Source organism: Rutilus rutilus, assembly GCF_951802725.1.
Source record: "Rutilus rutilus genome assembly, chromosome: 1".
Lineage (NCBI taxonomy): Eukaryota > Metazoa > Chordata > Actinopteri > Cypriniformes > Leuciscidae > Rutilus > Rutilus rutilus.
Window position 1 is genome coordinate 42,283,723 of NC_140209.1, and position 16,992 is coordinate 42,300,714.

Genomic DNA, 16,992 nt, shown 5'->3' on the forward strand with positions numbered 1-16,992 from the left:
GCTGGTTTGACTGAATTTCATTTTAGCTCCAGGAAGTAAAAAATGAGATGGCTCTTTAGATTTCAACCCCCTAAAAGAAAAAAAAAAGTGAATTAGTAACTAGCAACTATGTACTGCATTTCCACTCAGAACTGTATTTTGAAGGGTAGGCACCTATAGTGTCTACCTACAGTTTTAATGGAAGTTAGCACAAATCGTCAGAACACCCACCAGCTAGGCCACCTTTCCAAATAAGTGTTAATTTCAGTAATACACTTTTAAGATTTTGTGTAGCCCAAATAAGACACAAACAGCACTTTGCAAAACATGCTACAATGCAATTTAATGTACATCATTTTGAACTAGGTCTTTATGATGAAGTTCTAGCTAACAGATGAAACTTAACATTAAATTACATGGAAGCATGTTCTGCAGTGTCTCTGTTTTTAATCAAAAATGTGAAATAAAACATCAGTTTTTAAATATTGGCACAGTATCCGTGAAAAACTTAGTGCAGTAGGTATTGTGCAACTGCAATTAAACCTTTCTTTAAGTCCTTGTTTTGTCCTCAGCTGATTTCAATTAAGTTTTTTACCCTCAGGCTATAAATATTTTACTGTCTTTGTCATATAGTGATTAGGGAAACTAAATCACAAAGAACTAACAACACTAACAACAATTGAAAAAAGTATACCTGAGGAAATGCATATTTTATGTTTTAAACATGCACATTTGTCTGTTTGTAATGACTAATGATGGAAACTATAATGTATAAGGTTATAACAAAGTAATATATTAGGCAAGTTTTTAGAAAAGTCATCAGACATACGAGTATACCTAAAATTAGAGGAAATAGACAAGCCACTCATGATGTCAAAGAAATGGAAGAGATTGAAATATTTTGTTTGAGTAAGAAAAGAGCCAGACGCCTTCATTTGGAAGTAAGGGCACAAGTTTATCGCTCAAGTGACCTTCAAAATCACTACAGGTTTCTTCAGTACAAATAAAATCCAAAACACATGCATTTATCTCAACCATTCATTTACACACTGTAGGTACCTCTTCCAACCGCTGTCTTCTGCCAACTCAATTATATTATGTGAAACTTTGACTGGGGAAAATAAATTCTCTAGCTAAGTGAAGTTTTGTCAGGATACATTTAAATTTCAGTTGTCAACAAACATTATCAAACATCATTCTGTTCCATGATCCATATGCACATTCACTATTCTATGAGAGATGGAACCGATGGTACATACCCTCCACTCCAGAGCTATCTCAAAACTTGAATGAGTGTCATTTGTCTTAAGTAGCACCTAAACAAAAGAATGCTCTTTGACACAGTGGGGAAAAAACAGGCTGCACTCGCAATCCTAGCAATAAAAGAAAATTCGAAGGGGTAAAGATAACATTCTTTTCTCAGTTCTGTCATTCATTCTATCGCACTCAGAACCTCAATAGTAATAAATGTGTAGGCTAGCTGACTTTAAAATGTGCACTCTTCTCAGAAAGGGGGAGAGGAAGAAAGAACACCGATGTAGTGTACTTAAAGTATGTACAGGTTGAACATTATGTGTAAGAGAGTGTTAGCGCCATCTTTGTCTCTCCCGAGTGTATGCTTTAGAACGCTTTAAGTATACTTTATATCTTACCACATTTCTATATTCATACATATTTATAGCAAGACAAGAAAGAGAAGACGGGAAGGAGGGTGGAGTACTCAGGTTTACAAGATGGCAACACATAGGGGGAGAACAGAACAATATAACAAACGACTTTCACTCAATAGCCATGGTGGGCTCAAACACGTGCAGGGGAGGAGATTTTGCAAACTTATTCGACCAGATGGAGAGATATAAACAGTCTCTGTCCAATCATGTTGAGGAATGCATTGAGGCAGACTCCCTGTCCTCTTTTTCCTCCTCGTCCATCTTGCGGCCGTGCTTTCTAAAATACTTGTACCTCTGGACATAAAGCTTGACCAGGTTATTCACTTTAACTGGGTTGATCTCACCTGTTCGGCTGTGACAAATCTGTGAGGTAAAGACAGATTTAGTCATACTGATACACTCTTTCTAGATATTTATTAGAAGCTATTATCTTGAAGCTATATTTACCTTGTGCACAGCTTTCCTTAAGATATCCTTGTATTCGTCTTTATTGATGTCTTTGCGCTGGTAGTATGGCTTGATGGCCAATTTGACTTCCTCTACTGCCCTCTCCTGGGTGTGCAGCTTCTTCAGATACTAAGCAAAGGTAAGTGATTTAGAATTAGAATTAAATTGTTATAGGGGTTGTTATAGATGGGATAATACTGCCCATACTGCAATTACTTAAAATATTGTGATTGCAATTTGAATTGCAGCATGACAAATATTTAACTTCTCATATTGCTGCTCTGATTTCCAGGGAAAGAAAACCAAAGTACATTAAATCGCTGAGACAGGAAGCAAGAAAATGACAAATTATCAAACAATATCTATTGTCTTTAAATTAATAAAACCTTATCTTTACATTCACTCAAACTGTTACATTTATTTACTTCTGAGATTAAATAATCCCACAAAGGCATACTACAATTTTTTCTTGAATTAATTGTGCAGCCCTAATTATAGGAAATATATAAACATACAGAAAGCATTGATACCTTGTCAGGGTCTTTGCTTTCATTGTCCCAGCCCATATCACTGCCCCCTGTTATTCCCGCTGGCAATGGAGGCGGCGGAGTCTGAGCACAGCCTCCTCCCATTGAGACTCCAGGGTGCAAGTGTGAAGGTGGCGTTTTGGTACAGCCAACCAATGGAACAGAGCTGTGGAGAATAAACTGTGCAGAATTGGGTCCTGGGGGTGGAGCATGTGACGGAGGTGGAGGAACTTGTGATGATATAGATGAGGATGATGAAGGAGGGTGTGGCTGTGTCTGGCTCTGATTGGCCTGAGAGAGAATCTGTGTAAAGAAAAATACAATTTGAATACACTATCAAGTTAAAGTTAGGTAATTAATTGAACTTCACAATCAATAGTGACTGAAACTATCAATTAACTAGACTTAAGGAATTTGGTAGAACATTGTACATTGAGAAGGAAACCATAACCCACATAACAACATATATAATCTTTGAGCATGCAACATTTCTTCAGACACTGCAATGGATGTCACGCTCTATGAAGCCTTTTTAAAAAAACATACAAGTAATTATAAATCCATGTAAAAATGTACAATCTACTCCACTTTTATGCAACACTGCAATCCTGCAAGTTTTAAAGTTTGCTTTCTTTTAATTCAGCTATGAGGTCACTCTGTGATGTATCAAATTTTGTCACACGCCTTCTCATGGTACAAATTTGCACATCAGACTTCACCAAACTTGAAATCTGAAATGCAAAACTTATTCGCATGAGTTTGTGTTTCCAGTCTCCCGAATTTGTTAGAATGGAAGTTAATGGAAAGAAAACTGTAGTGTGAGCGCCCTTTTAGAATATCATAGATTTACCTGACTTGTGGCCTGGATGAACTCTTGTGCTTTGGCTCTGTTGGCTATATTGGCCTCCTCCATTTTGAAGAGGAGAGCTGTCACTGAAGAGGAATTTAACAGTAGGAAATTATGACTTCTAATCACACTAAAAATTAAAAATGCATGTCAACAGGGAATTACTTAAAAATCATGCATTTAACACTCACATGCTAAAACACCTCCAGCAGTGCAGTCCACTCCAGTTTGTAGACTCCAGGGTAAAGGCGGAGCTGATGGGGGTGGGGGCGGAGGTGGTGGTGGCTTGTTTACTGAAGATGAGGACACTGAAGAGGAGGAGGAGGAAGAAGGGTCATTTGCCAGAGGAGCATTGGAATGAGAGATGGAGGCAGACACCGAAGCTGCCGAAGTGGAGCATGGTGGTGATGCCTTCGGATCATCTGGTAGGAGAGGTTTAACACTGGAAGTGGACTGGGATATGGTATCGCCCCTGATCTGTGATGATAGCAGATTGGGAGGGCTGGCAGGGGACTTTGAAGGTGTGAGAGAAGAGGCTTTGGACTGACCAGGGCCTTCCTCCAAAAGGAATGAAGGCTCTGGTGTCTTGCAGCTACTATCAACAGTTTGAGAGTCCGGGGATGACTCTCTAGTATCTCGAGACGGAGGCAAAGATAACGGGGATGTGTGCGGTGGTGAGGAGGATGGAGGAAGGATACTCGCTGACGAGGAAGTGGAGGACGATGAAGAGGATGAGGGAGTGGGACCAGGAAGAGCTGAAGGAGGACTAGATGGCTTGGATCCAACCCCAACCAACGGCTGCATTTCTGTTGATACCCCTGCCCAACCGCCACCAACCGTGCTACAATTACTGTTAGCTCCTTTAGAATCACTTCCATCCACAGTTAGCTCTTTCTCTCTGAGCTTTTTTCCAGGCCTCCTCCTACGTTTTGCTGCCAATGAAGAAGTAGGGGAAGAGGCAGATGAGGATGTGGATGTAGCAGAGCTTGGCTTGGCTTTCTTCGACTTCAGTCCACTCGAATTTGTTGACGACGGAGGCCCAAGGATGTTGCGTTGCTTCCCAGTTTTGCTTGCGTCTTTGCCTCTACCTGGAAGAGCCAGTGTCTCTGAGCAGGGCTTAAGAAATGGTGACCGGCTCTCATTGTCCCGGCGGAACACCACCGCAATAGACCCACCAACAACTGAGGGCCCTGAAGCTCCACTTACAACACCAGAAGGTCCAAGAAGGTCGAGGCCCAACTTCCCAGAGTTCCCAGTGGTGCTGCTAACACCCTCACGAACCAAAACAGACACTTTAGACTGGAGCTTACCCTTTCTGCTACTGCCACTGAGCTTTTTGGCCCTGCCAGAACGCCCGGCATCCTTCTTCCCTACTTTTTCCTTACCGGTTTTCCGTCCTCGTTTAGTAGTGGATGAGAATGCTGTGGGCTGAAGGGAGGTGGTGTTGCCTGAGGATGCAGAAAGAGGTGGAGAGAGAGATGACAAAAGGTTTTTACTTTTGGCTTTTAGTCTATGAGAAGAGGAGGAGGTGGATTCAGACTGACCAACTGTCTTGCCAGGTCTGGATTTCTTCTTCAAATGATGTCGGCTCGCTTTGGGTGCTCCGGATTTAATTTTGGGACTGGGTAGAGGGGGCTCAGGAGGAGGAGGAAGTAGTGGCGAGTCCTCTAGTGAAGGGTAGTCTGAATCCAGTGCTTCCCCATCCAAAGAGAGCATGTCTACCTCAGGACGCTCAGAGAGATGGTCTGATTCATATCCATGATAACGAGGCGGCGTTAGGGAGGTGGGTCGGGACCGGCTCCTGTGCTCCTCGTCCTTTCTCTCCTCATCATCTGATCGTCTCCTTCGTTTCTTCTTCCTCTTATGATGTTTGTCAGAGCTCTCAGATCGGCTGTGGGAGCGCCGTTGGCTAGAGAGTGGTGAACTTGGTACTGTGGTGGTCGTTGTAGTGGTGGTAACAGTGATGGTACGTTTGATCGCGAAAAGATCAGAGCCATTGAGATCCTGAATTGATGGGGGTACAACAGGCCTGCTATCTCTTCTCCTGTCCCTGTCTCGATCTCCAATCATTTCTTTCTCTCTGTCCCTCTTTGTACTGCCTCTCTCTCTGCTGCTTGACCTCCTGTTATCCTCATCCCTATATCTCCTTCGTCCATCTCTTCTTCTGGAGTCTCTGTCTCGTTCTCTATCCCTGTCGTCTCGCCACCGGTCCCTTTCCCTGTCTCTTTCATGGTTCCTTTCTCGCTCCCTCTCTCTTTCTTTTTCTCGGTCTCTATCTTTGTGGCGGTCCTCCGAGGGGCTGGACCAAGATCTGCGACTGTGTGATTGTCGGGAGGCATTCTGGGAGTGAGAGCGGGAAGAATGTTCTGGAGTGCTCCTGCGTCTCTTTTTCCTCTTGCGACTTCCGCTTCGGCTACTTCTCCCTCTCTCCCTATCCTTGCCTTTGTTCTCTTTTTCACTTCTTTTTTCATGGTCCATCTCTTTGCTTTCTCCTTTCCCTTCACCTACCTCCTTTCCCTCTTTCCTTTTTTTCCTCTTTTCCTTTTCTCCTCTTCCCTCTTTCCGCTTGCGTCTATCCCTGTCCTTTGAACTCTTGGAGGATTTGCGACTCCTCCCTTTATCAGTGGATAGAGGTGGAGAATTGGGAAAGGAAGGAGAAGGCAAAGGCAAAACAGGGGCAGGTGGAGGTGATATGGATGCAGAAGAAGGGCATGATCTGAATCTTTCTTTTCGCCTACTCGTCAGTTTTCGTCTCAGATCTCCAACACCCACAGAAGCCACTGGTTCCCTCTCCCATTCTTCATCAGCACGGACAGACACAAACCCATCACCTTCTAAGACCCGTAAGATCCTCTCTGGTTTTGGGACACCCCCTTGAAGGTAAGAGGGACTGCTTGAGGATGGAAGTAACACCTCTCTCCTTCTCTCAATCACTCGTTCTCTTCCTCTTTCACTGGCCCCAACTATCTCTCCTTCTTCTATCTCAGAGTGCTCAGAGTCTGTACCCCGTTCTCTTTGATTTTTTCCATGTTCCCTCATTCTGTCTTTGATGGATCTCTTGCTGTTAGGCTCTAAAGGTACATTATTAAACATCGAAGACAGAGCATCAATTTCTGTTGAATCTGGAGGCCCCCCCTCTGTGCCAGCAGGCGCTCCCATTTCTAATGCCCTTTCAGCTTTTGACACATTCCCTTCGCTATTAATGCTGCTTACTCCCTCATTCCCCTCATCTACACATCTTTTCTCCTCCTCTGTTTCAGAGGCGGGAGAACCTGTCGGTTCAAAAGGGTCATACTTATCAACTTCTTCCTCCTCATCATCATCAGTGGACGCCCGGTCTCTCTCCCCCTCACCCTCTGTTGGGTGAAAGGGATCATATATGTCATTTTCTAAACTCTCCCTCTGTCCATCATTGTATGGATGTGTGAATGATGAAGATGCATGGAGTGAAGGATTAGAAGAAGAAGGTGGCATAGCCATTGATGATGGCATCAAAGAGGACGAAGTGGATGACACAAAGTCTCCAGTTCCTTTGCTGGCTCTGCTGGCTCCAGCATGGCCTCTGTCTTCATCCTCACGGTAGTTTGTACTCATTCCACCAGGAGATGACGATGAGGGGGAGGAGGAGGGGGAAGAGGGAGCAGATGAAGGAGATGATGGTGAGTTGGAGGGTGATGAGGGCAGAGGGCTTTTGGCCATCTCTATGACCCTCTCAGAGTTTTTGAGGGAACAGGGCAGTTGCATCTGTCCCGAGGCTTGAATTACACTTGAGCAGAATCCACGAAAAGAGCCTGAAGGCAAAGAACTGTCTATAGAGACTCTCTTTTTCCTTAAAGATGCTGGAAAGAGAAAATGTCCTTTTAAGAAAGATCCTATAGAAGACAGAAAAGAAAGAAATTAGTAACTTTGATCACACATTACTATTTACATGATCATAAACAAAGTATGGACCTGAACCTACCTGGTTTCTGGTAACCAAGGTTTGGGGTAACAGATGTCAACAAAGCAAGAGATGCGCCATCCTCTATGTTCACCTCTGCGGTTAGCTCCACATCAAAGTCACTAAAGGAGAAGAAAACAAAACTATTATATTATAATTTCCTTCATACAAGAAGATTCATAGTTTTTTAATCACATTGTTAAATACAAAACAGGCCCCAACAAATAAGTGTTAATGTTAAGTGTCAAAGCAAAGTACATATTTTTAAAACATTACGATTACGACAAATTTAGAACAAGTAACATTTTTATACGTTTAATTTTTTTTGCAATTTGCATAAATTTTTGAAACAGGGGTTATATGTTTGAGTCTTCTCAAAATAAAGTCATATGACATGATCTTGAAAAACATTCAGAGTTTTAGACTTATCTTCAGATTTGAAACATAGTCAGACATGTGGCTTTTGCTGCAGTGCATTTCTAGATTAAAACAATGCCAACTTCAATTTTATTTTCGTAAAGATATTTCTTAAACATATGAATAACTTTACAAAACTTTGAAGCTATTTAACATACATTTCATTTTATGACAATAATTAATTTTGAACTTACAATAAAGTAAGTTTAATAAAGTGTATTCACAAGACACTTCACAATAAAGTGTCTGCTTTCAAATGAGACCATACTTGTGCTTTTAGTGCAAAGGGTTCATGAACTGTTTTCATTGTTTTAGTTTGGGTATACCATTTCTTGAGATTTTTTCAAAGGCGGTTGCAGAACAAGTAAAGGCCTGTTCACACCGGGACGAATTTCGCGCGCGATATTCGCCGACGTTTAACGCCTCGTGACTAAACAAAGGGCGCCAATGTGAGTGTGCACACCGACGCGAAAAACGCCACGCGTAAAAGCGTCATTTTTAAAAAAACGCCTCGGGTTCGTTTTTTTGGTTTGACGCGCCGCGTCAAAAACTATCTGACCAATGAGATTGGCGCTTTTGCTCACGTGTCTGGAGCTTCTGAAGTTACAGTAAAACACAACTTGGGGGCGCTCAAACACAAACGGTCTTGCCGAGCACACATACGTAACGGCGAAGAAGATATACGCCAAGCAGCGTCTACACTGCTGAGAAGAAATAAGACGAGGAAGATGCAAGGCAAGATGAATGTATAGCTGCTGGTCTCGTTGGTGTCAGAACATAAAGAACTATATGACAAACGCGACAGCGGAGTATTTCTGTTTTACATTAAGCGCCATCTAATGTCAGGGAATGAATTTGCATGTTCACTCGGCTCATCCTCAGCGAAAATCGTTTGGGTGTGAACACAAAAAACGCGTTGAAAAACGCTGGCGAATAACGCGCGCCGATATTCGTCCCGGTGTGTACGGCCCTTAACACTGAAACTAGAACTGTAACATGTTTCCCTCTATTAAAACAGTTGAATACAACACACCTCTCTGAGTGACCATATTTTCCCGAAGTTTACATGTCTTTAATTCAAGAATTGTTAAAGATATCTTAAGTCATTTCTGATTCTTATTCTTCTGAAACTTTTCTGTTGGAATCTTCATTTTTTTAAGTCCCTATATGGTTCAATCCCATAGATATAGTGATGTCAATGTGGTAAAATGTAGTTACGTTATTTGAACTCTTGGTAGCTTCAGAAGCTGTTAAAATGAACAAAATCCCATCTTCCAAATACCCGTAAAACTGATTCAAATATAGAATCTTATAAATACATGTTTGAGAGCAAGTTAATGTGCCTCAACTTAACCATTTTCAGTGGATTTTGTTTACTCAGAGAGTTATGTTTTATGCAATTATTTTGATGGAGGGAAAGAAGATACATACCAATTGTATCGTCATCATTGATATCAATAAGATACCGATCTCTATGTAAAATAATGTTGCTGCCGTCTTTCTAAAGTCATTTTACCCCCCTGTAATTTGGCTCCAAATCTCTCTAAATTTTGAATTTTGTGTGCTTAATTAGGCACTTACCAGTCTAGGTACTGAGGTTGTGAGCTGATCTGAGGCACAAGAAATACAGGCTCACAGGAAGAAACAACAGCAGCCCCCTACAAGAGTGTAACACAAATTAAACGGTTAAAAGGTCAACTCAGGTCACCGGTTTCAAACTGGGTAAATTACAGACAGACAAAGCATGTAACAAGACAGAACCTAATAACTAACAATTATGCAAATAGAGTAAATGATTTTACTTTACCAGTTCACTAGGCTCATCCTCCGAGGTCTCACTGTTTCCCTGGAAACATCTTAAGCCAACTGTCCTTCTGTCTGCTTTAGACTCCACTTCCTCCTCTTCATCGGGACATTGTTCAGTCTCTGACTACAAGTACACGAGACTGAAGACATTCAGTGTATTCAGCAGAGAGAGAGCTGTGCATGCTACATCTTCATCTCATCGTCTACAGTATATGATCACGGTGACTGGCCAACCTGCACCTGCACCTGCACCAACAAGGACAGTTTCATATTGCCCATGTGACACTTACCTTGCCTGGCACAACTTCTACTTCATCCGTTTCAGCCTGTCCATCTGTTTCTATCTACGCATAGCAGACAACACACATCACACAACACTATTGTTATAAATAACCTAGATCTGAAACCTCAGCTCTGAGCAATCATAAAGCTGTACGCGTTATGACAATCATACCTGCGGGATGTTCTAAAACTACTTCAGCATTTAATCTGTCTTTGACTAGAAGACCACTCAGGGGAACTTGATCACTCGAGTAAACTGATGAGAAAGCATGATCTGTATTGACACTCAACACTGCGGCTTCAATTCTTGACCCAGTGACAGCACTGATCGTGAACAGTGGATGAAACTGATTTCAAATGATGCTACAGACGATGCTATCTAGTACGTGTGCTCTACTGCAGTGCTTGCCTAACGTTACCTATGTCCTCACTTATTAACTGTCATGAGAAAACCGCCAATACTCATGTTGGATACATTAAGTATTACTAGCTGACTCTCTTATCATGACTTCATTTTAAGCAACCTTCTCACATTAGCTGCAATAATTAATTGCCTACAATTTGTCGTCTACAGGGGTTAGCTGGCTGGCTAAGTTAGACAAGCTATAAGAGCCGTTTACCTTCATAGTGCAGAGATGAGCCCGCTGGTGAATCCCAAAGCTAAAAACACTCTGAAACCACCCACAGTGTTGTTGTTAACTTTAAAACGACATATAGAGGCACGAAACATTTTTCTTTTAGAAACACAATAAGAGGCCCATCCCATCCGATTCCGCCATTTTGCTTCCCCTTCTGCGAAACTGCCGGCATGGGCTTATGGGAAATGATGTTTTTCATCAAAGGCTATTACTTCTGTATGTGGCGATGACGCAAATCGAAGGCGATTAAACAATGTCTCTGTGATGAAAGCGATATATTCTAGACCATAGACAATCTAGAAAATAATTTGTAGGTCTTTGTAGAAATGTAGGCCTACTTACAGTTTTTCTCAGTCGCTTTGGTGCATTTCTCACATCACTATTTACATTTGCAAAACAGTTAGTTCAACCTCCACAACATTTAGTCATTTGTGCACATCATAGTAGCAGTTTCTCATTCCTTCCAACAAATTGCAAATGCTTTTGGACATGCATCAATTGCTTTCATACAACTCTGCTGTTTTATAACATTATCATTTGCTTATGTCATGTCAGTCAAAATTAACTATACTTGTGAATGCTGAATAGTCATTCCATATAAAACTAATAGTCCTCATTTCATTGCTTGACTCATTACATACAAAAATGTTGAACTAGTTGTCAAAATCTGTCAAGCAAATTTGACACATTTTTGTCTCCTAAAAAATGTCTCCTAAATTGAACAATTTCTCTCAGGTGAATCTCAGCTTTCACTGATGAGGAACGTCTGGATGTGCATGAATGATTACAGTAGGCTACTATGTATGTTGTATATTCAGTTCCAATTAGGGTTGCCAACCGTTCCGTATAATACGGAATCGTTCCGTATTTGACACATAAAAGTCTTGTTCCGTATTGAACTGATACGGAACGCACTTTGTTCCGTATTTTTGAGAATCAATTCAGTGCAGTGAAAAAAAACCCCGACGGTGCGGTAGATAGGCTACTAATTTCTCCCCCGGATTGTCTATGATCAGCGAAGCGTTTTTAACATCTTGGAACGTCATCAGAGAATGCCCTTTTAATTGGTCGTTTCAGTCATTGTGAGTCACGTATCGTAGCAACGATGACGACAAGTGACAACAGCGGGAAATGTAAAAATGACTTCCTTCGAGCAGCCGGCGAAAAAGAAAAGAGCACAAACATATAGAATTGAATGGGAAAATGACTACCCGTGGCTGGAATGCGTGAGGGACAATGAATACACGGCCGAGCGATGTCACGGTTCCTTGTCCGTCAGATGTCTCCAGCTGATATGGTAGGCTATGTAATTTTAAGACTCAAATTAGTTCATAAGAAAGTGATTATATTAAAAGAGATATTACAAGTTTAGCCTAACATTGTAAAGAAATCAAAAAAGTACACATGGAAAAAATAGCTGCACAATGTGCTTAGTCTGGAGGTTTATTTATTTCTGTGAGATTTTCCATGTGCATACATACAGGTGTTGTATTGCTTGAATGCAGTATTTGAGTGCAATATTTTAGATTTTCTTTATTAGCTTTTTTTATTTATGTTTTTATATTATTGTTTTGCACTGGAAAGAAAGTTAACTATAATGGAAGTATAATTATATAAATATATTTGCACTACACCTCCTTAAAATGTTGTCTAATTAAATTAAAAATATTTTTTTTTGCACTGGAAAGAACATTCTAGAAGTCTAATTCTATTGAATAAGTTTGCACAAGGCTACAGAAGTTTTGAATGTTAGATGTTGTATTTGTTTAAGTTAAAAATAAAATGTATTATAAACTAAACAAATCCATGGTTCATTGTTGGCAAAATGATCATGATAGGCTTTATATTTCACATCTAACTTATGTGGTTCAGTCTTGTATATTGATTAGGCCTACTTTGCTATTCTATAGGCCTATAAGTTGTATTATAATATGCTACAATGTATTAAATATATTTATCTAAATATATCAATTAGTTTCCACAATATTCACCAGAAGTCATCATTTCAGGAGTTATTTTTTTTTAAAATTATTCCTTGGGGGGCGTGTCCGGGGGCGTGTCACGGGGGCGTGTCCCCCGTTCCTTATTTTCATTTCAGAGAGTTGGCAACCCTAGTTCCAATATGTACTGCAATATTGTTTACAGTTGTGCACAGCTCTACCTAAAGGGAGTTTATGTTTGTTGTAAATAAGGGTGTATTTTCTCTTTTGCACAGTGCTGTGAACAAATTAGAATTGCAAAGAGCATATGCAGTAAAAATGTGAAACATACATATTCAGTGTCTTGTACTCAGTTACCTCACTAAATACAGTAATGTGTAACTTTACTGTATTTTTCAAATGGCTGTGCAAATAGTATATAGTGCTGTCTTGAGCATGTTCAGGTAGTGTCACCAAGATCTGACTTTTTTTGCACTGGAAAACATTTACAGAGTAAACTGTCATAATGAAAACATGACAAAGCCATTTGACTATCTTGTTCATAAACAATGGTGTCAGGACTTTTCATCTTGATGACACTGACACTTTCATTGACATGAATACTTGCTTTTGAGGAATGAGCTATCCATTTTGAGCAAGTGACACGCTTTTGCAGGTTATCAACTAGGTTTTGCAGTTTGTACTAATTGTTTTGAGAACTGCATTAACTGTTGTGCAAATGCAAATAGTGATGTGAGAAATGCACCAAAGCGACTGAGAAAAACTGTAAAATACAAATACAAAATAATGTGTGGAAAAATGTGTGTATACAAATACAAAATACTGTGTGATTTTTTTATTTATTTAAATACAAATACAGTATTTTGAATTTTGAAAATACACAAAATACATGTGAAATTGGCCATCCAGTGCAGGTATTATATAGGTCACAGTGAATGAAGAATCTATAGGCCTACTGACTTTTTCATTCCTAACCTCATCTCTGCCCTCTCTGTCATTCTTTCTTTCTTTCTTTCTGGCAATTACAAATAAACTTGTGCAAAATAGCAGCCATTTATGTACTTATTTCTGGTTACAATGTAGTCTATTACTTGTGGTGAACACTAATAAAAAATTCATACTGTATGTAAAACTGTGGGAACCTTTTCTGCTATCTAGCAAAGAATATGGATGGGCGATATGACCAAAATCTCAATTTTACTTCACAGTAACAATATCATGGTTTCACAATTCTCAATATCAGTTTTGATACAGAATAAACTGAATTTCAAACTCTTTTTTTTATTTTGTTTTGTTGTTGCAGGTAGTCCAATGCTTTTTAAGTAATTTTATGTTTATTTTATGTAAAGTTTATTTGTTTCTATAAGTTTATTAAAAAAAAAAATTAGAAAGTGTAAACATTTAGATTCATTTGACACTATTTACCCCTTTTTTATTATTATTTTTTATGTACAAGTAAAAGCTGAAGATGTTTGTGGTGTATCATTCATCAGTGTTTGTTTTTCCACTCCAACGTTACAATAATTCCTGCCCACTAAAAGCTGCACGGATAAATTTGCTTACCCCACAATTAGGCCTATCTATGTAAACGATTTAGAAAAAGTTCCATCAATTCACACTTTATATCATCACTATGATAGTGTCATATCACCCAGCCCTAACATGCAGTGATGCTTTAAACACATTTGACAAGCTAGTTGATAAAAATCAACATCCGGCCAAGACTGATTGGCTAACGCTATTTTCCCACTTGTCTGTGCTCTTTTATTCTTTCATGTTAACTGAAGTGAATAATGCACTATTTTAACTTTAATCAACAAGTAGAATTGATCATGACATTCTCAGCTTATTCCAAAAAAAATCGCTGATCCAATGCTGAGCCAGTGAATGTCTGAACTAGTTGATGCACAAAATCAATACCCTGATAAAGGAAAATGAATATGTATTTAAATACAAATTACATTAGACTTTTTCCAATGGCTTTAAAATACAAAATGCAAAATAATATTTTGTATTTCAAATACGTATTTTAAATGCATGTATCTGAAATACTGCCCATCCCTGCATGTAGGGCTAGTCCATTGCCTGCCTGCGTCCATTGTTGCAAAGAGCCTAGGGTGATTGTTTGAATCTGATGTTTAGTAAGTACATACAATATATTATAATTATATTACTTATTTAAAATGGGTCTTTAAATGGTTGGGAAATTTAGCCTAGGCTAGATGTTTCGGACAACAGACTAATTGTTAACATTTATTAAAATGGCAAAGACTTTTTGGAAAGTTCCAAAAGTTCACATTAAAATTATCTTGGAAACGTAGCCTATATGCATTTTTTATACTGTTCAAAAACCTTTTAACATAGACTAACGAATTGTATTGTTTTATCATTGTCCCAGGGCCAGACTTTTCAATAATACTTAGGCTACACATATCCACAGCAAATTACATTACATTTTTAACAGTTCATGCAATTCCTGGGAATCAAACCCATGACCCTTGCCATGTGTTTACTGTTTGAGCTATACAATAATACAATAATTAATATTTTAATGTAGCCTAATTAACTGCCTGAATAATTTGTATTGTTCAGTATTGTGCTATTTGAGCCAACAACAAAAACTTTTAGATTTTTAATATTTGCAAACTTTTTAATTGAAAACAAGGCCATTGTGCAACATTTCCAGTGATCCTTTATTAACTGCTGTACACCATCATCCATATAGGCCAACCATATCCCAAACCTGCAGACAGACAGTACTCAAATAAGGAAAAGTTCCTGTCATTACTTAGGTGAAGTGTACATGCATCAGATTCTCTATATGTTACAGTAATTCTCTAGGTCATAATAGTCACAGTAGAAATGGCAGCACTGCTCTACAATGCCTCTCTTAGCAACACTGCTTCTGGCAGTGCCTCTCTCTCCACTCTGAGCAGCCACTGCAGTCTGCCGCTGGAAGGGGGCGCTGTTCCTCAACATGATGCCTGTTGGAAGACAGACAGTGTTAAAGGATTCAAAAGCAGTCTACACAGACAGGCATAGCATACATACTAGTATAAAAAAAAAAAAAAAATTTATTAACTAAATTAATAAAATAGCTTTATATGTTCTACACAACACATATAGACAGAAAGTGTGACCTGAATGCATTTCCAATAAGTACTATTATGGTTATAAGGGATTCATAATTGGATATGTCACAAAAATCTTACACCTGAAAGGCTCTTTACAAGGGTATTCAAATGATTTATTAATAGCCTATATATATCACAATTTTATCCTATTAATTTCAAACTGTAGGCTATTTGCGACTTAAGGGGATAGTTTACTCAAAAATGAACATTATGTCATAATTTACTCACCGTCTTGTCATTCCAAACCTATATTTGACTCTTTTTTTTTCTTTCTGTGGAACATAAAGAAGATATTTTGAGAAATGTATCAGGTTTTTTATACAATGGAAGTCAATGTGCACTAAAACTTTCCAAAACATTTACCAATATTTTTTTTCTTTGGTGTTCCACAGAAGATTTTTTTTAAACATTTGCTTGTTTTCTTCTCTACTATAATTATAGTCCTTTTAACACAATTGCAGTCACCCCAAATTTTAAATAAAATAACATTTTGTGACATTGAATGTCGTTTTTTTTTTTACCAGAACTTTCATGGAACTTTACACGGATTGGGTTATCTTATTGTAACACACCAGAATTAATAGATAGATAGATAGATAGATAGATAGATAGATAGATAGATAGATAGATAGATAGATAGATAGATAGATAGATAGATAATATCTTACTGTAAAGTTGACTGGTTAAATTGATCACACGCACATCTAAAAAAAACTGCTAAATGCACAATTGTAAATGTATGTACACAGAAATGCACGTGTAGCAAAACATACGGAAATGGTGTTCTCTGACGCGCCTGCCAGGTTGGTAGAAGAGACCCTTTTCACCACAGACCAGCAGCAGCGCTTCCACGAGCTGAATCCCGCACAGCTTGCGATTCCCGAGCGCACCACTGTGGGTCACCAGAGAGCCGGCACACAACGACAACAGGAGCCATCCAGATCTGTGCATTCTCCTTCTGAGGGAACTTAACAGATAACGAAACTAAATAAAAAATAAACTCTTTCTGTCTGGCCAGGTTGATTGTGTCTTGTCAAGAATGAATGTGTTTCCCCAGCCCACCAGTACTGGTGTTATTTTTTTTCTATCTCTCCGTTTTTGTCCTCTCTCTGTTCTAATGTTTACGAGGGTCCATCAGTGAGCTGTATCTGAACAACTAGCCTCAATTAATCGCCTTCAATCAGTCCAAATAATTACCCCATCAGCTTACCCCAGTCATCCCAGCCTTTCTCTTTCTGACACCCACTTTGTTTAATTACACCTATTAAGCTTTATATAAACCTGTACTGCTTTCATCCCCCTCTCTCTTTTTTTTCTCTCTCCAACCCTGTCTTTTTCTCACTGTTGCCTGAATGCCAGCATAGC

The 16,992-nt window shown here is 39.2% G+C and overlaps 2 protein-coding genes across 7 annotated transcripts; both read right to left on the bottom strand.

Annotated features, from left to right (window-relative positions):
• Window positions 1-913: 913 nt before the first annotated feature.
• On the bottom strand, window positions 914-10,723 carry scaf1 (SR-related CTD-associated factor 1). Of its 6 annotated transcripts, none has more exons than XM_084414585.1 (11): window positions 10,536-10,723; window positions 9,924-9,977; window positions 9,635-9,757; window positions 9,409-9,485; window positions 7,432-7,532; window positions 5,015-7,342; window positions 3,662-4,918; window positions 3,474-3,556; window positions 2,627-2,926; window positions 2,097-2,225; window positions 914-2,012 (listed from the first exon to the last, which is right to left on the bottom strand). In XM_084414585.1, the coding sequence occupies exons 1-11, from the start codon at window positions 10,539-10,541 to the stop codon at window positions 1,854-1,856; spliced, it is 4,617 nt and encodes a 1,538-aa protein (XP_084270711.1). In that variant the 5' UTR covers window positions 10,542-10,723; the 3' UTR covers window positions 914-1,853. The 6 variants fall into 6 exon arrangements, with proteins under 6 accessions (XP_084270711.1, XP_084270714.1, XP_084270709.1 ...); XM_084414588.1 differs by having other exon boundaries at window positions 9,635-9,773; window positions 10,536-10,713; XM_084414583.1 differs by having other exon boundaries at window positions 3,662-7,342.
• Window positions 10,724-15,133: 4,410 nt separating this feature from the next.
• LOC311304659 (insulin) lies at window positions 15,134-16,664 on the bottom strand. The gene is made up of 2 exons (XM_084431826.1): window positions 16,401-16,664; window positions 15,134-15,477 (listed from the first exon to the last, which is right to left on the bottom strand). The coding sequence occupies exons 1-2, from the start codon at window positions 16,576-16,578 to the stop codon at window positions 15,311-15,313; spliced, it is 345 nt and encodes a 114-aa protein (XP_084287952.1). The 5' UTR covers window positions 16,579-16,664; the 3' UTR covers window positions 15,134-15,310.
• Window positions 16,665-16,992: the final 328 nt, after the last annotated feature.